The sequence below is a fragment of the Plecotus auritus genome, assembly GCF_963455305.1.
Source record: "Plecotus auritus genome assembly, chromosome: 4".
Lineage (NCBI taxonomy): Eukaryota > Metazoa > Chordata > Mammalia > Chiroptera > Vespertilionidae > Plecotus > Plecotus auritus.
In genome coordinates this window covers 89,661,829-89,687,684 of record NC_137775.1, presented here as the reverse complement: position 1 = coordinate 89,687,684, position 25,856 = coordinate 89,661,829, and the positions used below count along the sequence as shown (strand labels likewise).

At 40.1% G+C, this 25,856-nt stretch overlaps 1 protein-coding gene across 1 annotated transcript in view; it reads left to right on the top strand.

The window, feature by feature from the left end:
• Positions 1-24,133, top strand: part of CDC5L (cell division cycle 5 like) — a 56,745-nt gene extending 32,612 nt beyond the window's left edge. Inside the window, exons 14-16 of the mRNA XM_080664743.1 lie at positions 4,644-4,841; positions 19,537-19,749; positions 20,489-24,133. Coding sequence (XP_080520869.1) covers positions 4,644-4,841; positions 19,537-19,749; positions 20,489-20,593 — 516 coding nt within the window. The 3' untranslated portion in view covers positions 20,594-24,133. The remainder of the gene's footprint in view (positions 1-4,643; positions 4,842-19,536; positions 19,750-20,488) is intronic.
• The last annotated feature ends 1,723 nt before the right edge of the window (positions 24,134-25,856 follow it).

Sequence of the window (25,856 nt, the reverse complement as noted above, 5' to 3'; positions counted from 1 at the left end):
TATATCAACTCTGGCTCTGGTGGTGATGTTTTTGTTTCATGGGTGTGTACCTGATTGACAGTTGCTACAGCTCTATGTCTCTGAATAGAACTGAATGCCTTTAATACTTGAACCTCATTTATTTAGACTAATATAAAATACAAGGATATATTAAAAATATTTACAGATTAAGCTTTTTATCTATTCAAAGAAAGGAAATATTTTTTACTGAATTTATTTCCCTTACATGATTTCTCTCTGTCCTTTTGGATATAAGGAAAGAAATATTTTCTTATATGAAGTCTGTCCTGCCTCTTCTTCCATATTATTCTTTCTGCTCTGACAGAGCAAATAGCTGTGATTGTGAATAGAAATCTGTACAATGGTGTAAGAAAATACAGTTCGTTTCATAGAAGCAGAGTGGTCATTAGCTTAAAAGTCTTTATCTCTGAAGGGCAATGATTAGAATGGCCTAATTGTACTAGTAAAATTGGGAGAAAACAAATAAGATTCTTTTTTTCTGTCTTTTCTCCTGCACTTTTCCTCTCCATCTTTCTTTGTCTTACTTTGTATTTTTCTTATAGCATAAGTGATACGTGTTTATTATAGTACAGTGGTCAGCAAACTGCGGCCGCCGTTTGCCGCTCTGTTGACTAATGAGTTTGCCGACCACTGTTATAGGATTTTTAGAAAATAGAGAAAGGGAGGAGGCTTTAGATTATTTCAAAATTTGCCCCTGATTTCTGAATAACCTTGACTTATTTATTTATTTATTTTTAATATATTTTATTGATTTTTTACAGAGAGGAAGGGAGAGGGATAGAGAGTTAGAAACATCGATGAGAGAGAAACATCGATCAGCTGCCTCCTGCACACCCCTTATTGGGGATGTGCTTGCAACCAAGGTACGTGCCCTTGACCGGAATCGAACCTGGGACCCTTCAGTCCGCAGGCGGACGCTCTATCCACTGAGCCAAACCGGTTTCGGCACCTTGACTTATTTTTTAAAAGTGCATGAAGTTGGAACTTGACATCTGCTGAGTGACTATGCTGCAGTAATCACATCTAATTATTGAATTGGGGTTGAGAATTAGACTGTGAACTTGATACTTGTAGAGTTTTTTTCTCTTTTTAGAGTGAAAACATGAGGGAAGATGGCATTTAAGAAATAAGCTTTTCTACGCCTTAGCTGGTTTGCTCAGTGGATAGAGCATCGGCCTGTGGACTGAAGGATCCCGGGTTTGATTCTGGTCAAGGGCATATGCCCGGGTTGTGGTCTCGATCCCCAGTTGGGGGCATGCAGAAGGCAACTGATCAATGATTCTCTCTCATCATTGATGTTTCTATCTCTCCATCTCCCTTCCTCTCTGAAATCAATAGAATAAATAAATAAAAAAAAAAAAGAAGTAAGCTTTTCTAAAGTTATTGTATGTACGGACACCTGAAATAAGGAGCACATCTGCCCTTATTTCAGGTGTGGCTTGGTTAGTTGGAGCATCATTCCATACACCAATAAATTTCGGGTTCAATTCTCAGGGCACATACCTAGGTTGCAGGTTTGATCCCCGGGTGGGAGAGCGTAGGGGAGGCAACTGATAGATATTCTCCCTGACATCAGTGTTTCTTCTCTTTCTCTCTCCCCCTCCCCCTCTCCCTCTTCCTTCCTCCTTCTCTCCCTTCCTCTCTCTCTTTAAAAATCAATGCATGTCCTTGGTTGAGGATTTAAAAAGAAAAAAAGGATCACATCATTGCTAATAGAGATTTTGTAGGGGATAGATTCTAATATATTTTTAATTAAAAAAAATTTTTTAACCTTCACCTGACAATGTTTTTTCCTTTTTTTTTCCTTTTTTTTTTTTTTTTAGAGTGGAAGGGAGAGGGTAGGGGGAGGGGGAGAGAGAGAGAGAGATGTGAGAGAGTGACATCAATTAGTTGCCTCCTGCAACTGCCCCATCTGGGCCAGGAAGGGATTGAACCTGCAACCCAAATACTTGACTGGGAATGGAACCCAAACCCAGGACCCTTCCCTGCTCGGGCTGATGCTCTAGCCACTGAGCACACTGGCTAGGGCTTAATAAAATTTTGAAAGTAGTAATTGTAAATAGTGCTTTAGAATTATTCAGAAACCATTACAAATTAGTTTAAATATTTTTTTCATATTTTATTTATTTATAGTCCTATTTGTTCCAAAAAGAATTTGAAGCAGGTGTTTATATACCAGATTATTATTTTATTTTAATTTAAGTTCTTTATTGTTGAAAGTGTTACATATGTCTCCTTTTTTCCCCCATTGACCTCTTTCTGGCCACTCTCACCCCTCTATTTAGCGATTTCTTTATGGACAGTTTAAAGGTTACTTAGCTGTATTCTCTCCTAATAATGATAAGAGCTGAATTTGTAAATTTTTTTTATGTACAGTTTCCGAGTGGGATACCATTTCTCTTACCATAAAGTGTCAACTTTTCATTAAGTGTGTTAAAATTGGTTTGTTTCCATTATTTCCCCTAAGAGGTATTGTTTAAAAGTGTCAATTCTTTATCTTATACTAGTGGCCCGGTGCATGAAATTCATGCACAGAGGGGGGGTTTCCTCAGCCCAGCCTGCACCCTCTCACAATCTGGGACCACTAGCTCCTAACCGCTCAGCTGCCTGCCTGCCTGATCACCCCTAACTGCCTCTGCCTGCCTTCCTCATTGCCCCTAACTGCCCTCCCTTGCTGGCCTGATCTTGTCCCCAACTGCTCTCCCCGCCAGCCTGATCTCGCCCCCAACTGCCTCTGCCTGCCTGATAACCCCCAACTGCCTTTCCCTTGCTGGCCTGATCTTGCCCCCAACTGCCCTCCCCTGCCGGCCTGGTTGCCCCAACTGCCCTCCCCTGCTGGCCTGATCTCGCCCCTAACTGCCCTCCCCTGCTGGCCTGATCTTGCCCCCAACTGCCCTCCCCTGCTGGCCTGATCTTGCCCCCAACTGCCCTCCCCTGCTGGCCTGATCTTGCCCCCAACTGCTCTCCCCTGCCGGCCTTATTGCCCCTAACTGCTTCTGCCTGCCTGATCACCCCTAACTGCCCTCCTCTGCTGGCCTGATCTCGCCCCCAACTGCCCTCCTCTGCAGGCCTGATCTCGTCCCCAATTGCCCTCCTCTGCTGGCCAATTTGGTTCTGATTGGTTGGTTTCTATGCCAGTCAGCGTCAAAAGCCCCACCTCCTAGGCAGCCATTGGCTCCTCACAGTTCACCCAGATTTGGTTCTGATTGGTCGTTTTCTATGCAGTCAGCATCTCCAGGCCTATCTCCGGGCCTGATCATAGAAGCGGGGCTGATCAGCAGTTCCCAGAGAGAAACAGAGGCGCGGCTCCTGGTGAAGCCCGGAGAGAAAGAGAGAGGCAACGGCTGATCAACAGCTGCCATGGAGGCTGCGGATCAGACCCTGCCTCTCTCTTTGGGCTTCTCTCTGGGCCTGATCCGCAGTCCCTGCGGCAGTCAGTGCTGGGTCACACTGTCTGCACCCGTGGCAGTCAGTGCTGGGTCGCCACGGCAACCCAGCACTGACTGCAGGACTGACTTCCGGTAGGTCGAGCCTTCGGTTGTTTTGGATGTCATGGAGCCTGGGTTTTTATATATTAGGATAGACGTGATTTTTATATTTTTTGTTTAAATTTTTTTGTATGCTGCTCATTTCTCTTAATTTTACATATTTTGATCTGTTTATTTTCTGATATTACTAGAATGATTGAATGCTTTCTATAAAGCACAAAAAGTGATTGTTAGTTTTTCATGAGCCATGAAGCAAAGGGCTGGAAGAAGTTCATGTGGTATGCTCACAGAATCTGGGTGTCTGGTGTTGGGCTAGGCACTCTATGTATATTATCCCCATTTTAGAGATGAGAAATGGGCTCAGAGATGATAAGCAAGTTCAGACAGCTACTTAAAATGGTAAAGTTGCGGTTTGAAGCCAGGCCTGTACAACTCCCCCCACCTCCTCGTTCTGTCATTTTAAACTGTTTCTTTAGTAGTGAGCAAAAACTGGCCTATGATCCATCAGTATTTGACTTGTGCCCCCAATCTCATTCTCTAGCAATGTCAGGGACATTCTTTCTGATGAGAACAAAGGCATGTGTCAAAAAATGCCTAATTCCCTTCCATGATCATGTGAAGTCCTTCGTGTAGATAGGGATAGTAGAGTGGAAGCCTTGATGGTGTTTGGCTTGAGCACGATCCTGCTTTGTCTGCTAACTAATGATATGTTTTTGAACAAGGTATTTCACCTCTTTGAGCCTTAGTGTCATCAACATTAAAATGAGGTTAATATTGGCTACTTTCTAAGGTGGTTGTGGTGTTTGGAGATAATATAGGCAAAAACTATTAAATTTAGTTCCTGGCACATAGTAGACACCTGAGAAATGGTAGCTGTTGTTATAATGAGTGAAGGCAAAGGATTGTTTATATTATTGGAGCTACATAGATGCTTGGCTTTTCAGATCAGTCTGCATTGAAGTACAGGCTTCATTACTCATTTTGCTTAGACATTTTTCCCCCTTCCAAGAAACAACCAGTCAACTAGAACTGCTTGCTTTTGTCCAAAGGAGGAGGAAAAATAGTCTTTAAAGCTCCCAGTTGATGGCAAGTCTTTCTAATACTCAAACTTATTGAAATTATTATCTTAAACAGGCCCAAGATGTTCTGGTACAGGAGATGGAAGTGGTAAAACAAGGTATGAGCCATGGAGAACTCTCAAGTGAAGCTTATAACCAGGTGTGGGAAGAATGCTACAGTCAAGTTTTGTATCTCCCTGGGCAGAGCCGCTACACACGGGCCAACCTAGCAAGCAAAAAGGACAGAATTGAGTCACTTGAAAAGAGGCTTGAGGTTGGTATCCATTTAACATTCTAACTTAAATGTATTTTGATTGAAATAATGAACCAAGTAATACCCCTGGAAACAACTTCAGAAAAATAGACCTGAGGTAATTTGCCTTTGCAATTCTTTTTTTTTTTTTTTTTTTTTAATATATTTTATTGATTTTTTACAGAGAGGAAGGAAGAGGGATAGATAGTCAGAAACATCGATGAGAGAGAAACATCGATCAGCTGCCTCTTGCACACCTCCTACTGGGGATGTGCCCGCAACCAAGTTACATGCCCTTGACCGGAATCGAACCTGGGACCTTTCAGTCCGCAGGCTGACGCTCTATCCACTGAGCCAAACCGGTTTTGGCACCTTTGCAATTCTTGAGGGAAAACTACACTGAAGTGTTTGGTCCTCTTTGGCTTTCTTTTTTCATTGGATTTTCATGAGTTGCTGGCCTTCCATGATGAAGAGTAGCCTCTAAGTTGGCCACAGGTCAATCAGAACCTTTAAGATATGGGAGCAAGGAGCCAAGACATTAACACTAGTCCTAGCCAGTTTGGCTCAGTGGATAGAGCGTGGGCTTGCGGACCGAAGGGTCCCAGGTTCGATTCCAGTCAAGGGCAGGTACCTCGGTTGCAGGCTCAATCCCTGGCCCAAGGTTGGGGTGCATGTGGGACGCAACTGATCCATGTGTCTCTCTCACCTTGATGTTTCTCTGTCACTCTCCCTTCCTTCCATTCTTTCTAAAAATCAATTGAAAAATATCCTCAGGTGAGGATTAACAACAACAACAATAAAGTTAACACTAGTCACTCAGAACAATGTAGATCAATGCTAGAATATCTTGTTTTCTCTAAGAAGGAAACTCAGTGGTTCCGAAGAGCCTTTTTCTATAGCCAAAAGAGCACATTTAGCCCTAGCTGGTGGACAGAGCGTCGGCCTGCGGACTGAAGCGTCCCCAGTTTGATTCTGGTCAAGGCCACATGCCCGGTTGCTGGCTCAATTCCCAGTAGGGGGCGTGCAGGAGGCAGTCAAGCAGTGATTCTTCTTTCCCTTTCTCTCTGAAATCAATAAAAATGTATTTTGAAAACACATTTACAAAACTTTGATACCTTTTGTTCATCCTCTGATTCCTGTGAGTTTGTTACAAAGAGAGCACCGAGTTGGATTATCCAGACAATGGCTTCCATGATTTTTCATGTTTGTGAAAATGTTGAAATGTACCAGATGGGGGTTTCATGACATGTGGTTTCTTAATATTGTCTGCATTTTTTGAATTGCAGAATCCGTGTAGGCATTTTGCCAGTGGCATGCAAATTGTGGTTCATGGACCACTAGGCTGCCTTGTGGATTCTTAATGGTGGCCTTCAGGGATGTTTCTGAGGCCAAGTTGTAATGGGAAGGAGAAAGGGTGTTTCATGCAATCACATTATGCAATTTTCTCTTATGTGATTGCCAGTTTCTCTTTACAGCAAGCATATTTGAAAATATTTTTATTTAGGGTTAAAATAAAAAAGTGATAAAGTTACTGGGATGGTCACGGCTATGTAGGGCTAGGGAAATGAGCAGGAAAAAGGAAAAAAGCAATACATTTTTAAAATTCTGGAATGTAAGGTCTTTTTTTTCTTCTTACCTGAGGAGAAAGGAATGGGGGGGTGGGGAGGGAGGGAGGGAGGGAGAGAGAGAGAGAGAGAGAGAGAGAGAGAGAGAGAGAGAGAGAGAGAGAGAGAGAGAAAGAGAAAGAAAGAGAAAGAAACAGAAACATGATCGGTTGCCTCCCATATACACCTCGACTAGGGTTTGAACCCTCAACCTTTTGGTGTATGGGACAATGCACCTGGCCAGGGTATAAAGGTCTTTTTAATTAAAGTATAGTTGACATACAATATAATATTAGTTTCAGTTGTACAACATAGTGATTTGATACTTTTGTACCTTACAAAGTGGTCACCATGAGCAGTTTCATGACAATCTATCACCGTACAAAGTTACTGTGATGATATTGATTGTATTCCCTAACTCTGTTATATTCCTGTGACTTACAAGTTTGAATTATAAGTTTGTACCTCTCAATCCCCTTCATCTTTTTGCCCATCCTCCCATCACTCAACCCTCTGGCATCAATCAGTTTGTACTCCATATGAGTCTGTTTGTTCCTTTGCTTAGTTTTTTAGAGTCTGCATATAAGTGAATTGTTTGTCTTTCTCTGACTTAGTTCTTTTTTTTTTTTTTAATATATTTTATTGATATTTTACAGAGAGGAAGGGAGAGGGATAGAGAGCTAGAAACATCGATGAGAGAGAAATATCGATCAGCTGCCTCCTGCACACCTCCCACTGGGGATGTGCCCGCAACCAAGGTACATGCCCTTGACCGGAATCGAACCCGGGACCCCTCAGTTCTCTGACTTATTTCACCTAGCATATACCCTCTAGGTCCATACATGTTGTCACAAATGGCAAAATTCCGTTTTTTTTCTGTGGCTAAGTAATATTACATTACATATATATCACAAGATGGCTGCCACAAGATGGCCACCCCATGTCATCACAAGATGGCCACCACAAAGATGGCCACCCCCATGTTGTCACAAGATGGCCACCGCCGTGTCATCACGAGATCAGGGAAGGGCAGTTGGGGGCCATCAAGTGGGCAGGGGAGGGCAGTTGGGGGCTATCAGGCTGGCAGGGGAGGGCAGTTGGGGGCAATCGGGTCGGCAGGGGAGCAGTTAGGCATCAATCAGGCTGGCAGGGGAGTGGTTAGGGGGTGATCAGTCTGGCAGGCAGATGCGGTTAGGGGCAATCAGGCAGGTAGGCAGTCGAGCGGTTAGGAGCCAGCAGTCCTGGATTGTGAGAGGGATGTCCCCCGAGGGGTCCCAGATTGGAGAGGGTGCAGGCTGGGCTGAGGGACCCCTACCCCCCAATGCACGAATTTTGTGCACTGGGCCTCTAGTATATATATAAATATAATCACATCGTCATTTTAAAAAAATACATTTTTTTGATTGCCCTGACCCAGCAAACCATGAACTCCTGGTTCGTAGATCAGTGCTCAACCACTGAGCCACACCAGCTGTCTGTCACATCATCTCTATCCATTCATCTATGGATGGACACCTAGGTTGCTCCCATATCATGGATGTGGTAAATAATGCTACAGTGAACAAAGGAGAGTGCATCTTTTCAAATTAATGTTTTCATTTTCTTTATATAAATTCCCCACCTGAAATTGCTGAACTGTATGGTAGCTCTATTTTTAGTTTTTTGTGGAACCTCCATACTATTTTCCATAGTGTCTGTGCCAATTTACAATTGCACCAACAGTTCACATAGGTTTCCTTTTTTCCACATCTTAACCATTGTTACTTGTCTTTTTGATGACAGCCATTCTGACAGGTGAGATGATACCTCATTGTGGTTTTTATTTGCATTTCCCTGATAATTTGTGAGGTTGAGCCTCTTTTCATATGTCTGTTTGCCATCTGTATGTCTTTGGAGAAATGTCTATTCAGGTCTTCTGCCCATTTTTAATTGGATTATTTTTTAATGCTGAATTTTATAAATCCTTTATATTAATTTGGGATATCAAGCACTTATCAGATATATCATTTGCAAGTATCTTTTCCCATTTAGTAGGCTGTCTTTTTGTTTTGTTTTCTCCACTCTCCAAAAGCTTTTTTGTTTAATGAATCCCATTTGCTTATTTTTTATTTTGTGGCCCTTGCTCGCCCGGAGAAACACATCCAAGAAGAATAAGCGATATCTTTTTATTTGAAGTTATTCTAAGTCTTTATTTTTAAGATCACATGTATAGGTATGTTAATGGCTAATGTTCGTGAACTTCTTTTACCATTTAGTGGGAAATTAGAATTTGTTTTTGAAGTAATTCTCATCTTCGATGGAATCCTAGCAATCCAGTGTTGCTGGTTATTCTGGTTGTATTACTAACTTCCAGCAGGGTGTGCTGTTGTTCTGTTTTAATTCATGGAGTCAGGGAAAGTAGAACATCAGTGGTTAAATTTTATGTTTTCTGTTGTGTAGGCTTCATTTCTTATAAATGGTAGTTAGTGTAATTCTGATCTAAGGTCAGCATCATAGTTGATTGGAAAGCTATTTGGAAAGCTTCTTGTAACATTTATATATAAATACTTAGGTCTCTCACTTAGTTAGAAAATCATCTCATTTGAGGTGGGTAAACTCTTTTCTGCCTCAAATGGTAAGGACATTTTGTGCTGTTTAAACTGTATAAAAAAGTTTTTTCCTAAATCTAATTTACTTTGTTGAGGCACTAACTTTCATGACAGCAAATAAATGTGTCACAAAGTGAGTGGTGCCATAAAGTACAGTAATTTTTATGTCTATGTTGAATTGGTCTTGTGAGTTTTGAAGGGAAAAGTACAGAAAGAACCACTGCTGTTCTTTTGGAGATTTATTTGGGTCATTTATAAGCCACCATTAAAAACATGTGGTTCTCTTTGTTCATTTCAGTACCAGGAACTGAAATCTTCCGTTGAACTATTTTTGTTGAAGTATTGGTGATTTTGGAAGAATATTCATAAAACAGTTTGAAGTAATTTTTCTTTTCTTGACTCCTGGATATTGTTTACCCAACTAGTTACTTATAAAGGATATGTAATCAAATACTTTAATTTAGTAAACTGTGCTTATTTCAAATGAAAGTTCATTAAATCTTTTAAAAGAAGAAAAGAGACTCAAAAACCCAAATAAACAATCCCCCATTTTACTTGTATCCATCCCTAATTCAGAACTAGGTTCGTCTTAGCTTATTTTAGTTTTTGAAGATACAATTCTACTGGTTTGAAATACATAAATATTTTATTTCAATTGTGGTAATTCTTTCATCATTTCAGTTGATTGCTAAATTATAAACATTATTCAAAGTTTGTTGTGGGGAAGGAACTCCACTTGTATTATACAAACTAAATGCTATACTTAAATTATCCTTTCCACTCTTAGGTTCAGGGAGATATGCTTTTCTGTGTAAGCACAGTGTACCATAGCAGTCAGTGTGTTTGATTTTTGATGCCATGAACTTTGGAACAGTGAATTTAAATTATGGCTCTATCACAGTATATCAAGCAAGATGAAATCCAGCTTTGTCATTGTTGGTGTCTCCTAAATGGATTAAAAAAAATGCCCAGAGGTTTATATTGGAGCTAGTCTTTGAACCATTACTCATGATTAATATAAGATAATCATTTAAAACGAATAGAACCACCTCAGATTTTATGAAGAATGTGATGGGTGGTGTAAGAGTCTGTTAAATAGAACCAGAATGTAGACACAAGTCAGAAGTAGTGACACTTCTGAATTATAACCAACTCCATGTATTTTATTCTGCTTTGGAGGCAGAATCAATTTTAGAATCTTGCCAGACATTTGTGTGTAAAATAAGGCAGCAACAGCAAATAGAAATCACAGCTAATATCAGAAAAGGAAAAGTTAGAAAGCATGGCATGTTGATGCCATTTAAATATGGTAGCAAAAAGCCCTATGAATTTTAATAGCTTCTGTGAGGGCATTATAGGTGTATGGTAGGAGGGTAGAGTGATTGCTGTTTATAGAGAAACCCCAAATAAATAAGAAAAGCTTAATTTCTGTTCAGGTCATGTTTTTTATTTTTTTAAAAAGAGTGATGGCTGTAACTGTAGAAAAGTTTTCACCAAATGGTTAAAAATAAAAGAGCTTTAGTACTTTATTTAATCACATGTTCAGTGAATGTTACTGGGCATCTACTATGTGCCAGCCCCTGTTCTAGGCCCTGAGGTAAAGCAGGAAACAAGGCAGATGAACGCTCTGCTCCTGTGGACTTCAGATATCTGGAAAACCTTCATGTGGAGAACCTCCTTTTCTGACGATGCCAGATAAATGAGTCATTACTGTATTTGGGAAGTGCAAATAGAATTTGAAGTGTTCTAATTTGTTTCCACTTTAAGTGGAAATAGGAAATCATCTGAAGACATAATTATTTTGAGTGAAATAATTTCCAGTAGGTGCAAAAGTGAAATGAGAAGTCTGAATTTAGGCCTGCTATTAAATTTAATAGTATTTGAAATAGTATCTAAACTGCTGTGTTTAGGAAGTTTGGCTGAAAAGTAGATTTTGTCATGTTAGCTATAAAAATGGAAAGGCTTTCCTTAGAGGTGGAAACTAGGTCCAGAAGTAATACTTCTCCCTGTATTTTACTGGCACAGTCAACTTAGTCAAGAAATATTGTGTAACATTGACTTCTTGGAAATAAAGTAACTTAAAGAACACAGATAACACATTTAAGATTCTTCTCAGTGTATTTGTAGAACTCTTTGAGGACCCCTGCCTTAACTGAATGGTTATGTTTCAACAAAATTGGCTGCATAATGGACTTCATTTTCTCAGTGACTTCCATTACAAAGTCAGATGTTTTAGTACAGGAAAAATATTCCCTTAATACTTTAAATAGTGAAAACTTAGGTTAAGGATTAAGTTGGTGGACAATTCTGGGTGGAGGACTATATGTTGTATCTCAGCAGGCTTATGCTTATATTGCTTTGTGAGTGTGTGTGTGTGTGTGTGTGTGTGTGTAGGTGTGTGTATGTGTTTGTGTGTGTGTGTGTGTGTGTAGGTGTGTGTATGTGCATGTGTGGCGGGCGGGAGCCGGGGGGGCGGGAGGGAGGCAAGGGCTTCAGGAGAAGAGTTCCCAGAACTTTGGAATGCTCTGTTTCTGAAGTTCTGGTCTACCGTAACCCATAAAGGCACTGGCAGATGTATTGGTTGTTCCTAGCAAGAACTCTAGAGCTAGACCAGAGATCTCCTTGGTACAACTATGTTGCTTCTATTATGCCTCAGGATTGGGTTGAATTCGTTTCACACACTTTGTGTTTCATTTCCTAACTTGTGCAGATGTAAAGTGCTAGGCCACTTGATTGCTTTGTTGGTACCTTCCTGTCCTACAAATGTGTTTAGTAAGGTTTTGCCTTACTGCTTAGCTTGCTTTGCAGGGGTACAATCTGACAGTTGCTAACTCTGATAGATGTGACAGTAATCACTTTCTTGGACCTGCATCTCATCAATATAGAGAAGGTCTGTTGATAAAACTTAATGCTAAATAAGCTGTATAGAGATAAAAGAGCCACTCATGGACTCTTGTTTGCAAACATTTCGATGGTTGAACCACATCTTTACTAGTATAGGATCATATTGCTGAATGATGGACTGGGAAGTGGAGCTGCCATTAACTCTGTATTTATTTTGGGTATCCTTAAACCTGCTTTTCTAGTGGTATAAAGTTATGTTATGGGCCCCAAAGCAAGAGTTTCAGTGAGGGATGCTCTTAATTTTTCTGAACCTCACTGTTACAGACTTTAACTGAAGACGGTATTGGAGACCCAAGGATAATGTGTTTATTTTGGAATTACTTAAGCTTAGTAACCTTAACAAACTTAGTGAGTTTGAAAGTAACAATTACACTTTTATAAGTCCCATACAGCCTCCTTTTATAATGACCCAAGGAAACACTTATGGTTCCACTGATTCATCTCCTGGGGACCATCAGTTTTCCATTGGTCTCTGGCCAGTCTTTTTTAGACAGTTTCTTTTCTATGCATTTAAAAATAACATTTGGGGTGCTTTTCTAAAAATAATACCAGTACTTTAAAGAGAAATTTAAAAAGAAATTTTAAAAATGAAGAAAAGAGCCTACCATCTAGACATAATCACAAAATGACATCTTGGGTGTGTGTATTTTTATATATGTGTGAGTACATATTTATAAGATTACATATGATAGGAAAAAAGTTACTATACATAGCATCTGTGTGGATGAAAGGAGGAAGGTGTTTAAATTGGGATCATCATATACTGCTTTGTTCACTGAATAGTATCTATCTATATATATAAAAGGCTAATATGCAAATTGTCCCCTCGGGAGTTCGACCGGTAGACTGGGAGTTTGATTGTTCGCTATGATGTGTACTGATCACCAGGGGGTGGCGTGGAACAAAGGAAGGCCCCAGCCGACAGCCGGAAGGCCCCAATCAGCCCTGATCGCCGGCCAGGCCTAGGGACCCTACCCGTGCATGAATTTCATACACTGGGTCTCTAGTAATATTATAAATATCATTAAAAAATAAAAAGAAACCTGATAACTTGCCCTCATTTAAAGTTAGTGGCAAGGATTAGCTTTGGTGAAATCTCCAAATAATTACACAAGTTATATTTTGCCCAACTTCTTAAAAAGTTGTTAGTAACTTTTTTCCCTCTGTAAAATTTTTCTGAGAGATGTTTGTTTTCCTATAGTTTCATAGTTTTTTAAGAATTAAAGAATTATGAATTTAAAAATATAAGCTGGGGAAAGTAAAAGCTTTTCTGAAGTGTCAAAATTCTTATAAGTGGGTAGGTACAGGTCAATGTCTAAATCGGAAAGAGTGATGAGCAGATCCATTAATTATGATTTTGTTTACATGTGTCTGAAATAATTTTTCAGGAAACTGTCTGGTGCATTAAGCCATTTACCATAGTCCCACAGCTTGAATTTCTTCAGGCATTTTTGCAGGTCGGGGGCTGAGTCAGGGAGGACTTCCATTTTATTAGCAGTGGTGTGGTCTAATATGTTGGACTTTTAAAGTAGGACATAACTGCATAGCTTCATCACTTAGTGGCTGTGTGGACTAAGGCAAGTTACTTAACCTCTCTGAATCTCAAATTTCCTTATCTGTAATAGTTTTAATGTCATGAAAGTGAGAGTTTGAGATAATGTGCTTAGCAAATAGCAAATGGGAATTTTCTCCCATGTCTTTCAGGTTTGTTCATCCTTAGTGTTACTTAAATGGGGTAAACTTGGTTTTATGCATTTAAGGTATCAAAAAGTAACTTCATCTTGAAAAGCAGGGGGCTAAGTTTTTATTCTATAAATTTTGATGTATGTCAGAAATTTGAGATATGGTTGATCTTAGGAGAGAAATTAAGACAGTCTGATTTTCGTTAGTATACATAGATTTCACATAATTGTGAATTTTATTTTATTTTTTATTTTTTAGTACATTTTTATTGATTTTTTACAGAGAGGAAGGGAGAGGGATAGAGAGTTAGAAACATCAATGAGAGAGAAACATCGATCAGCTGCCTCCTGCACACCTCCTACTGGGGATGTGCCCACAACCAAGGTACATGCCCTTGACTGGAATCGAACTTGGGACCTTCCAGTTCGCAGGCCGACGCTCTATCCACTGAGCCAAACCGGTTTCGGCTAATTGTGAATTTTAATTTAACATATCACATATATGTTTTGGTGTGTTGAAACAGTTGACATACTTGTGCATTTTAATGTCTACATTATAGTTCATTCTATTAATGTTTCATGGTTTTTGGTGTATGGTCTTAAAATAATTGATCTTTAGAGTAGAAATTGAATTTGAAAAATCATTTTATTATGGGAATTTTAAAACATACCCAAATGTAAACTATTGTAATGAATACTCATGTATTATCACCCAGCTATGACAGTCACCAACTCATCCAGCCACTGTTTCAATTCCCCCTTCCCCATTATTATTTTAAAAAAAAATATTTTTATTCAGAGAGGAAGGGAGAGAGAGATAGAGACATCAATGATGAGAGAGAATCATTGATTGGCTGCCTCCCCACACCCCTTACTGGGGATTGAGCCTGCAACCCCAGCATGTGCCCTTGACTGGAATGGAACCTAGGATCCTTCAGTCCCCAGGCTGATGCTCTATCCACTGAGCCAAACCAGCTAGGACACCTTCCCCATTATTTTGAAGCAAATTCCAGACATAGCATGAAATTTGTCAGCTTGGTTTTCTTATTTATATGTAGACTAGAGGCCCGGTGCACGAAATTCGTGCACTTGGGGGAGGGGTGTCCCTCAGCCCAGCCTGCATCCTCTCCAATCTGGGACCCCTCGAGGGATGTCCGACTGCCTGTTTAGGCCCGATCAGAATAGGATCCTATTGGGATCGGGCCTAAACGGGCAGTTGGACATCCCTCTCACAATCCAGGATTGCTGGCTCCCAACTGCTCGCCTGCCTGCCTTCCTGATTGCCCCTAACCGCTTCTGCCTGCCAGCCTGATCACCCCCTAACCACTCCCCTGCCAGCCTGATTGATGCCTAACTGCCCTCCCCTGCCGGCCTGGTCATCCCTAACTGCCCTCCCCTGCAGGCCTGGTCACCCCTAACTGCTCTCCCCTGCAGGCCTGGTCCCCCCCAACTGCTCTCCCCTGCATGCTTGGGTCCCCTGCAACTGCCCTTCCCTGCAGGCCCGGTCATCCCCAACTTCCCTCCTCTGCCAGCCTGGTCACCCCTAACTGCCCTCCCCTGCAGGTTTGATCGCCCCCAACTGCCCTCCCTTGCAGGCCTGGTTCCTCCCAACTGCCCTCCCCTGCTGTCCATCTTGTGGTGGCCATCTTGTGTCCACATGGGGGCAGCCATCTTTGACCACATGGGGGTGGCCATCTTGTGTGTTGGAGTGATGGTCAATTTGCATATTACTCTTTTATTAGATAGGATACTAGAGGCCCGGTGCACGGATTCATGCACCGGTGGGGTGCCTCAGCCTGGCCTGTGCCCTCTTGCAATCCAGGACCCCTTGGAGGATATAGTAGTGTGCTAAACGGCAGGCGGCCGGGGAGGTGCTGCTCCATTCCTGCTCATCCTGGCCCTGCTGTGCTTGCTGCTGCCGCCACCACTGCTGCTTGGTAGCATTGCTGTGGAGGCGGGAGAGGCTCGCCCCGCCACAGCTGCGCTTGCCAGCTGTGAGCCCGGTGTCTGGTGCCCATCGGTCAGCTGAGTGGCACTCCTGCTGTGGGAGCGCACTGGCCACCAGGGGGCAGCTCCTGCATTGAGCATCTGCCCCCCCTGGTGGTTAGTGTGCATCATAGCAACCAATCGTTCAGTCATTCAGTCAGTTAGGCTTTTATATATAGGCTAGAGGCCTGGTGCACAAAATTCGTGCACTGGGGGGGAGTGTCCCTCAGCCCAGCCTGCACCTTCTCCAGTATGGGACCCCTCGGGGGTTCTTTGACTGCTGGTTTAGGCCCACAGGGATTGGGCCTAAACCGGCAGTCGGACATCCCTCTCACAATCTGGGACTTTTGGCTCCTAACCGCTCGCCTGCCTGCCTGCCTGATTGCCCCCTATCCACTCCCCTGCCGTCCTGATTAACACCTAACTGCTCCCCTGCCGGCCCGATCGCCCCCAACGGCCCTCCCTCCCCTGCCGGCCCGGTCGCCCCCAACTGCCCTCCCCTACCGGTCTGGTTGCCCCCAACGGCCCTCCCCTGCTGGCCCTCCCTCCCCAACTGCCCTCCTCTGCAGGCCTGATCTCGCCCCCAACTGCCCTCCTCTGCTGGCCAATTTGATTCTGATTGGTTGATTTCTATGCCAGTCAGCATCAAAAGCTCCGCCTCCTAGGCAGCCATTGGCTCCTCGCAATTCACCCAGATTTGGTTCTGATTGGTCGGTTTCTATGCCAGTCAGTATCAAAAGCTCTGCCTCCTAGGCAGCCATTGGCTCCTTGCAATTCACCCAGATTTGGTTCTCATTGTTTGGTTTCTATGCCAGTCAGCATCACCGGGCCTATCTCCGGGCCTGATCATAGAGGCGGGGCTGATCAGCAGCTGCCCCAGGCAGCTGGCTAGCAGCTGAACTGCTGACCTCTGGGAGAGAGAGAGAGGCTTGGCTGCTGGGGAGGGAGAGAGAAGCAGGGTCTGATCACCCTGCTTCTGCTGCCACTGCAGCCCCGCCCCTCTCTCTCTCTGAGAGGTCATCAGTTCAGCCTGCTTGCCTGCTGGGCGGCAGCCTGGCAAACGCTCGAGCCTCCCGGTCATTGCAGATATGAGGGAACCAGGGTTTTTATATGTTAGGATGTTCTCATTCATCTCCTTTTTTAAAATAGAATTTCACTCTTTCATTTTGGATATAATCAGGTTTAATTATATCAAGTGTCCTACTTTAAATTTGTAATGTTATAGTGAACTTTATTTTATTTAAGATTGTTCGAAATTTAGATCAGATACATATTTAAAGCACAAACTTTCTTCCATTGTAACCATATTTGGGAGGCTGGTCTGGTGAGCAACGTATTTCATCCTAGCTCCATACCAGCTTTGTTAGATGTTTGAAGAAGACTTTAAAGTGTATCTCTAAGTGCATAAAATGATTTAAAAACATTTTTTTGGGAGAACTTTTGGTAAATCAGCCATAAGATGCAGTACAAGCTCCTTAAGCTAGTATTGTTTAAGGGCTTAGAAATGTGAATCTGATTACATCAGAGTCTGGTTCTTCCTGAGTCTTTCTTTTTTAAACAAAAGGTTTTATAACCTCTTGGACACTACTGTTGTGTGGAGGGCAGGGGAGTTGGGGCTGATTGAAGGTAGTCTGTCCCATGTATGCATTGGCTAGAAAAAGGCTTAATGTTTTAGGTTAAGTTTTCCTTCTAAAGTGCATTGAACAGTCATAGGTTGAGCGTATTATAAAATATATAGATGTCTTCCTTCACAATTTTTTTAATTACACTTTACAGTCAATATTATTTTGTACTAGTTGTACAGCATAGTGGTTAGTCACCATATACTTTACAAAGTACTCCCCCCAATATTTCCAGGACCCACCTGGTACCATACATAGTTAATCTCAGTCTATATATTATTGACTATATTCTCTATGCTGTACTTTACATCCCCCTCACTGTTTTGTAACTTCCAATCTGTACTTCTTAATCTCTTTATTCCTTCACATTTTAATGATCAGATGGCAGATGTAAGATAACTAAGCTAAAATTGAATATTAAAAGCAGTATTACAGCCATAGCTGGTTTGGCTCAGTGGATAGAGCGTCAGCCTGCAGACTGAAGGGTCCCAGGTTCGATTCCAGTCAAGGGCACATACCCGGTTGGCGGGCTTAATCCACAGTAGAGGGCATGCAGGAGGCAGCCAATCAATGATTCTCTCTCAACATGGATGTTTCTATCTCCCTCTCCCTTCCTCTCTGAAATGAATAAAAATATATTTTAAAAAAAGCAGTCTTCCACTTTTAAAATATTTAGTTGCCTAAATTATCTTTTTCCCATACTTAAATATTTTTAGTATAATTTATTTCCATATTTGCTTGGAATCTTTAGCACAAATTTTTTTTAAAGAGAGTTTAAAGAGAAGAAATATTTGGTATGTTAATAGCCGAGAGTTTTCTTTTTTTATATATATACTAGAGGCCCAATGCACGAAATTTGTGTAAGAGTAGGTTTTCCTTCTCCCGGCTGCTGGCACCGGCTTCCCTCTGGCTGTGGCAGGCACCCTGGGACCCGGGCTTCACTCACGGCCCCGGCTTCATCTGGAAGGTCATCCGGTCTAATTAGCATATTACACTTTTATTATTATAGATTTTTATTGATTTCAGAGAGGAATGGAGAGGTAGAGAGAGATAGAAACCTCAATGATGAGAGAGTCATTGATCATCTGCCTCCTGCAATGCCCTACACTAGGGACGGAGCCAGCAACCCAGCATGTGCCCTTGACTAGAATTGAACCTGGGACCCTTCAGTCTACAGGCCAATGCTCTATCCCACTAAGCCAAACCGGCTAGGGCTTTAGCACAACATTTGAGCCAAAGAGTTTCATAAAGCTTGGACTAAATTAAATGTAATTGTTGATATTAAATGGAAGCTAGCAACTTTGCAGTTTTAAAATCTTTGGTAGTTTGGGAATAATAAATGACTCAACTGTGTATGAGGTGGTAATTCCCAGATATAAGGTACCGATCATACTCAGTGCGCCTTCATGACTAGATAAACACTTTCTGAGCATAAGTATTATGCTGTTATACCAGACTAGAGGCCCGGTGCATGAAATTTCATGCACTGGGTGGGGGTGGGGTTGGGGGGGGTCCCTCAGCCCTTCCTGCGCCCTCTCGCAGTCCCGGGACCCTTTGCTCCTTATTGCCTGCCTGCAGCGGAGGTGGGAGAGGCTCCCGCCACCACTGACTGCTGTGCTTGCCAGCAGCAGCTTTAGAATTTTGTTCAAATCTTTCTTCTGTTAATTGTCCCTCTCCTGTTCTTTTGTGAGTTTATACATTTTTAATTCTTTTCCCTTAATTTTAGAATGGTTTGAGGAGGCATCCCACCTGTGCTCAATAGACATATTTAATAGAAAATGATCATTTTTTTCTTAATTTTATGGTGTCCTTTCACTTCTCAAAAATTAAAAAATTGTGTTGACAAATGTGATATTCTTTTTCCTTAATGGGTTATATGCCAAATTTAGGATTTTGACATTATAAAAATAATCGAGTAATTTTATAGTTTGAGGACTTATGTTTTGATCACAGCTATTAAAAATGTACATGTATAATGTAGAAGTACATTTTTGAGCTGTAGGTGGTGAAGATGAGTTGCTACCAGTTCTAAAATCAATGCAGATTAATGATAGCAGAAGTTATTTTCAGAAGTAGAGATTAGTTTTTCCATACTATGAAGTTCAAGCCTGCTTTGCTATTGAATCATGGGTGAAATTATTATAAATGTTATTTAGGACTAATCTATAAAATCCTTCAGGTGCAAGACAGATCCTTCTTAAGCCTGATTTCATGTATGATAGCTGAAGAATAAGGAACTGTAGTGTGCTGCTGCTTTGAACCAGTACTGTCTTTGTAGTCCTGTTATTTAGCCTGCTTTTCTCATGTGTGCTGATGTGATCTCCCCCCAGATAAACAGGGGTCACATGACGACAGAAGCCAAGAGAGCTGCAAAGATGGAAAAGAAGATGAAAATTTTGCTTGGTGGTTACCAGTCTCGTGCTATGGGGCTCATGAAACAATTGAATGACTTATGGGACCAAATTGAGCAGGCTTACTTAGAGTTACGCACTTTTGAAGAACTCAAGAAACATGAAGATTCTGCGATTCCCCGGAGGCTAGAGGTAACATTATTGCCTTGCAGCTTTGCTTAGAAAGAGAGCCACAGAGAATTATCCAGGGCTTTCCTATTTTTATTTCTTTCCTGTGCAGGCTGTCTTCGGGAGTTGATACTGTCTCGCTTTTTTCAATGAGAACCTAAACTTTTCTGACCTAGAATTGCCAGGGGTTGGATGGATAGACCAGGCCAGTGGAAGATACAGAGGGTTTTCCTTCATTAATTTTGTTTTGTATAAAGATACATTATGAAATGGAATAAGTAACCCTTGAGATTTTATTTCCCCCCTGAAACTAAATTGTATTCCATTCATATAGCTCTCCAAGGTACATTAAACTGATGTCTTTTTGATTGGTAATTTAGGGTGCTGGGAATATAGGTACTCATTCCAAAGCATCAAGTTGCTTTGGTCACATTTAACTTTATTTCCTCAGTGCACATGATAGCCCCTGCCAAGATAAAGTGCATTCGTGGGTATCAATAGGATAATAATGGCTTGTTTATTTGAGATAGAAGCAGAGATTTTACAAAATGATGGTAGTTATATGACTAATCAAAGAATGGCCTTAACAGTATTGGTGTTATAGCTAAAGTAGCCCCTATTTTTGTTTCTCTTTGGGCAATACTTGCCTCTTAAGAGTCAGGACTGAACTCAGCTGTTTGTAGGATGATAAAGTACCATAAGATCTTTTTAATTTTCATTTCTTACATATGAAATAATTATTTAATATCTTTGTCTCTTCAAGTGTCTTAAAGAAGATGTACAGCGACAACAGGAAAGAGAAAAGGAGCTTCAGCAAAGATACGCTGATTTGTTGCTGGAGAAAGAATCTTTAAAGTCCAAAATGTGAAGCACAGTGTGTATTCTGTCACAAGATGAACTAATTGCTGGTTTTCGTACTCTGGAAGGCTGAAACTGATGTTTATATTCATTGACAAATTTGCCCATATCTGTGGTCTTTTGATTGTTTATTTTAAACGATATTAATCTAACACATTCTGTGTATAAAGCCTTTGACTCCACAGGACATTTTAGGGTTTAAATTATGACAATCATCCTTTTATCAGTGTCACATTTGCGAAAAATTTTTTTTTTTTCAGTTTCGGCCTTTATTTTAAAAGCCTGATTTTTAAGTGCCGCCTGTGAGTATACTCTTGAATAAAAACAAAACCTAAAAATTTGAGAATGTAGCCTTTTGTTTGAAGTAATTGGATACCTAAAAGTGCCCACAAACGAGCGAATATGTACTCTGTATCATATTTAATGAGTAACTCTGGGATAATCAAATGGTGATCTAGCATCTTAACTTAAATCCTAAATAGGCAATCCTTTTGTGGCTTTGTTAGTTTTTACTGTTTTAGCATAGAATGATCATTTGTCTATACACTGACAAGATAGATTAACTTTTTAATACTTTTTTTTTTTCAATATAATTTTAGGGATGATGTCTTCTCTGCCCAGCTACTTACATGTGTAGTTTATGGATTAGGGCTCAAACATTTCTTGACCTGTTATTTTCTTGTAAATATTTTTCAACAAAGGCATTTTAAAGATTAATTTCAACAAGGCTAGTAAACTTTAATTATTAAAGCTCTGTGTTTATCTTAACAAGTCAATCACACAAATGTAGAATTTGGGGAATGGATGGGTAGAAGTGAGAAGATTTAACTTTATAACAATGCGTAGGAAATCATTTAGGACAGTCGCTGGCTAGCACTGTCAAAAAAGGCCAAAAATGTGTTGAACTCACCAAAAAAATTTGCCTAATTTTAGAATATTAGGGTCTTAAAAGGGAGGAGGGATACATTCATTCATGAGATATTTATTGTCAGAGTCCTGGGGATAGAACAGTTAATAAAATAGGCATACTTCCTGTTTTGTGGCACTTACAGCTTATTTGACAATGACAGACAACTAAAATTCAAATGTTTACTGAGTGACTCCTATGTACCAGGAACTTGAAAGTGTTGAATCATTATTAAGACACAGTTCTTGCTGTCATGGAGGCAGCATTGTGGGGGAGATAATCAATATGCAGGGAAAAGTATCAGATCATGAACTTTAGATGGAGGGAATTAACATAGAGTGATGAGAAATAGCAACTGGTGGATGCTCTAGGTGGGATGATCCAAGAGATCTCTAGGAAAGAACATTTAAGGTAGGATGAGACTACATGTTAGAAGGAGCCATCCTGTGAGATTCAAGGAGAGCCCAAGGCCAACAAAGTGAAGAACTAGCACAGAGGTGTGTTTGAGGAACAGAAAGTCAGTATGGCCAGTGTCCAGAATGGCATTTGTATAAGGCCTGGTTGTATAGGGCCATATTTATAAGGCCGTAGTAAATTTGGATCTTACTCTATGATGGGAAACTTTCCTTCTAAGCAAAGGAATGACATAGTCAGATTTGTTATTAGAACATCCTGTGGCCCTACTGTGTGATCTCTCCCCAGGTTGAAAATAAGGAATCCAGTTAGTTCACAAGTCTGGTGCAGTAGTCCAGGCACACAGGAGCGACTCAGACTAGGATAGAAGCAGTCCTGAGGGAGGCATGGAAAGATCTGAACAGCAATAGTTCTGGCCAAGTCATAAATTTATATTTTCTTGGTATCTACTTAATTCTAGTCCTTTCCCTGGTAATTTTGCCTGGGTTTTCTAAGAATTACTTTCATAGCTATGACTAATGATGTTTTTCTAATAGTCTTATTTAGTTTGTATTGCATGTTTTGTTGGTTGAAATGTTTAGAACAACATAAAATAACGACTATAATGGTAGACATTCTTGTTTTGTTTTCTGACTTTAATGGGAACATCCCTAGCAGTGTTTTACCTTTAGGTTTGCTGTTTTTAGTCAGATATTCTTCATCTAGAAAGGAAATTTCCCTCTATTTTTAGTTTTTAAAGAATTTAAATTAGGTAAGGCTCAGGAATTTAGTCAAATATCCTTTTTGGGTATCTATTAACATAATTATATAATTATTTTCATTTGATTTGTTGATGACATTTTTGAAAATGAGAATACATTTGTTAAAGCTGGGGATGGTGATACAAGGAAGGGCTTGGGATAGAAGAAGCAAGAGGAGAGAGCCTAGGTGGGCTGCTGTGGCTCCCCAGAAATGTTACAGGAAAGAAGTGAGCCAAGACTGGGCTGCTTTAGCGCGTTGAAAAGTCCAAGTAAAGGGCGGCCTTGGAGACAGGTTTAGGGGGTTAGCCACTGCTCTTTTCTCCTCTGGTTGCAAGTCTCGTGGGGACCCTTTGAGTTTAGGAGATGCAGGATGGTGGGGGAAGAAAGGCGCAGGCGTGCTCCCAGAGGAAGAGCATTGTTGAGGACATATTAACAGATTTAACAACATTAAGCCAGCTTTGAACTCCTGGGATCAGGTAGAGTAATTAAAAAAAAAAAAAAAAGGTTTACAGTTTACCTGCATCTTATGTAGACTTGAATTATACCGATTTAAAATTGTTGATCTAATAATAGTAGTCAAGACTCACTTTGATTTCAAAATTTGAAGTAATACATATACAGTAAACCCTTGATTTAATGGACTTTGAATTTAACAGACAAAATTTCCAGTCCATATGTCATATGTGAAGATTAACACCCTGTTAATTTTAAAATGCTTTTAACCAAGATTTGCTTATAATTAAATTAACAGGTTATTTTGTTGTTATTAATTCACTGATATTTTTAACAGATTTTAGCGGATAGGCCATATGTTGGAAAAAAATACTGTAGTAATTTCACCACATAAATAAATATTACATATCTATAACTGTAATCTACATATTTAAATCCAAGAATCACTGCTCGTAAACAATGTTTAGCAAATGATTAGCATGTGATCACACCGCATCAAGCAGGAAATTGGTTCTGTTGTCACATGGTGTGACTTTCTGCAGGAGTTTTCATATGGGGGCAGATGTTCTGGGTGCTAAGCCATGCCCCAGCCATGTGCATTTCTTTACTTATGGTGAGTGGTGAATGCAGTATAAATTTAAAATTACAGTAGTACATACAGAAAGCTTTTCTGTGAAATTAAACTTTTCACACATATTTAATTTTAATCACAAAATGTATCTTCAGAAGTGAAAACAGGTAGACTAGCCCTGACCGGTGGTGCTAAGTGGTTGGAGCATGGCCCACGCACCAAAGGATCGTAGGTTCGATTCCTGGTCAAGAGCACATACTTAGGCTGCAGGTTCGATCCCCATGCCTGATCAGGGCGTATGCTTGGAGGCAGCCAATAGATGTGTCTCTCTCATATCGATGTTTCTCTCTCTCTCACTCTCACTTTCTCTCTCTCTCTCTCCCCCCCTCTTCTCTCCCTTCCACTCTCTCTAAAAAAAACAACAAAAAAAACAATCAATGGAAAAAATATCCTCGGGTGAGGATTAACAAAAAACAAACAAACACACAAAAAATACAGGGAAACTAATTTGTCAATTTTTTAACACCCATTTGGAAAACCTGCTTTACTATATAATGGACTTTGGCTTTAACAGTTACACCCCCTTGCCCAAATTAATCTGCTTTATTGAGGTTTTACTACTTACAGCTTAAAAAGTGACCAAGAATTGCATTGCATAATTTCAAAACTGGCATCTCAGTACATTTGTAAAGCGTTCATGCTTTTGCCACATAGCAATACAGCTTTGGCTGGTACACAAACATGTCATCGTACTTTGTTAGTGTCCTGTAAAGCTGGGTTCCTTACCAGCACCATTCTGAGCGAGGGTCACGTTATCTGTTCTCTTATAGGCATTCATGAAGTGGTAGTGTTAAAACTGGTGTTGAAAAGGATGTTCAAGTCTCAGTAACTTTGGGACAGAAATTAAATGTGATCAAGATCCTAAAGAAACTACCACTATGAGCAAGAGTCCTTTTTGAAATAGGAAAATAATGGTGAAATAAGAAAAAGCAGTCTCAAAGAAAAAATACACTGCAGTGATTGTGGACTTCTGCTGTTGTAACTGTGCAGCCCCTGCTCTTACATTTATTTTTCTGGGAAAATTAGTTTCAAAATACGTGGTGTCCTCTGGAATGCATTTTTCCTAAAATGTGACTGCCTTAATGTTACTGTAGAATTTGATTTGCTAATATTTTACTTAGGAAAATAGCATTTTTACATGAGTGAGTTTGGCTATTGTCCAAGTTTTGACATAGGGATTTTGCTAGCTCTATAAAGCGGATAGGATAACCATATATATTTTTCTATGCATTAAGCAGTTATATTATAGCACAGGAGTGATTTGTTCCATGAAATATTGAAGGACTGTGCTTATAAAACTAGAGTTCAGAGCCCTTTCTGGAAAGAATTTCTTGATAACTATCAGTTTCTTTTGTGACTATTAATATGTCATTTATTTTTAAATTTAAGTAACTTTAAAATTTTGTTTCCTACTGCATTTTCCTTTTGTGTTTATTATTTACTAAATTAGGTAATTTATACTTTTCTAGCAAATTTATTTTTTTTTGAAATGCAATGCATTTATTAGCATAGAATTTTAATAGAATAAAAAATTTCTATTGAATTTGCTCCTAGATTATAAAAAATTTACCTTAGGCCTACCACTTCTTATTTTTTTCTTGGTAATGGTATCTTTTTTTCCCCTTCAAAACAGTTTAGATTATCCAATTGTGATTTTCTATTAATTTCTCATTTTATGTTTATTTTTGTTTTCTCTAGATGTCTTCCCTATAACTTTTGAGTCTGATGATTATTTTTTTTTTGTATACAAATTAATACATTGAAGGCTTTTGTTTTTCTCTAATTTTAAATATGTTCACATCCTGGCTATGTTGATGTGTTTTATAAGTAGTTTATTATTGTTTTAAAGTTTTGGTTTATTAAGAATATTTAAAAATTTCTGTGTGGTTGGCTTTTTCTTTATTTTTCAATTTTTGCTACTTGTAGGGGTTTTTTCCTTGTGGAAAGGAAATATGGCTTACATACTTTTTGCCTTTTAGAATTTATTGAGGTTTTGGGGCCTCATTTAAATATTCTGTGGGTGTTTTAAACGAAGGTTTAATCCATTTGTGTGGGACAGGTGAACATGTGTTTCACTTCATTCAACCACTTTAATCACATTATTCCAATTTTGTTTTTGGTTATAAAC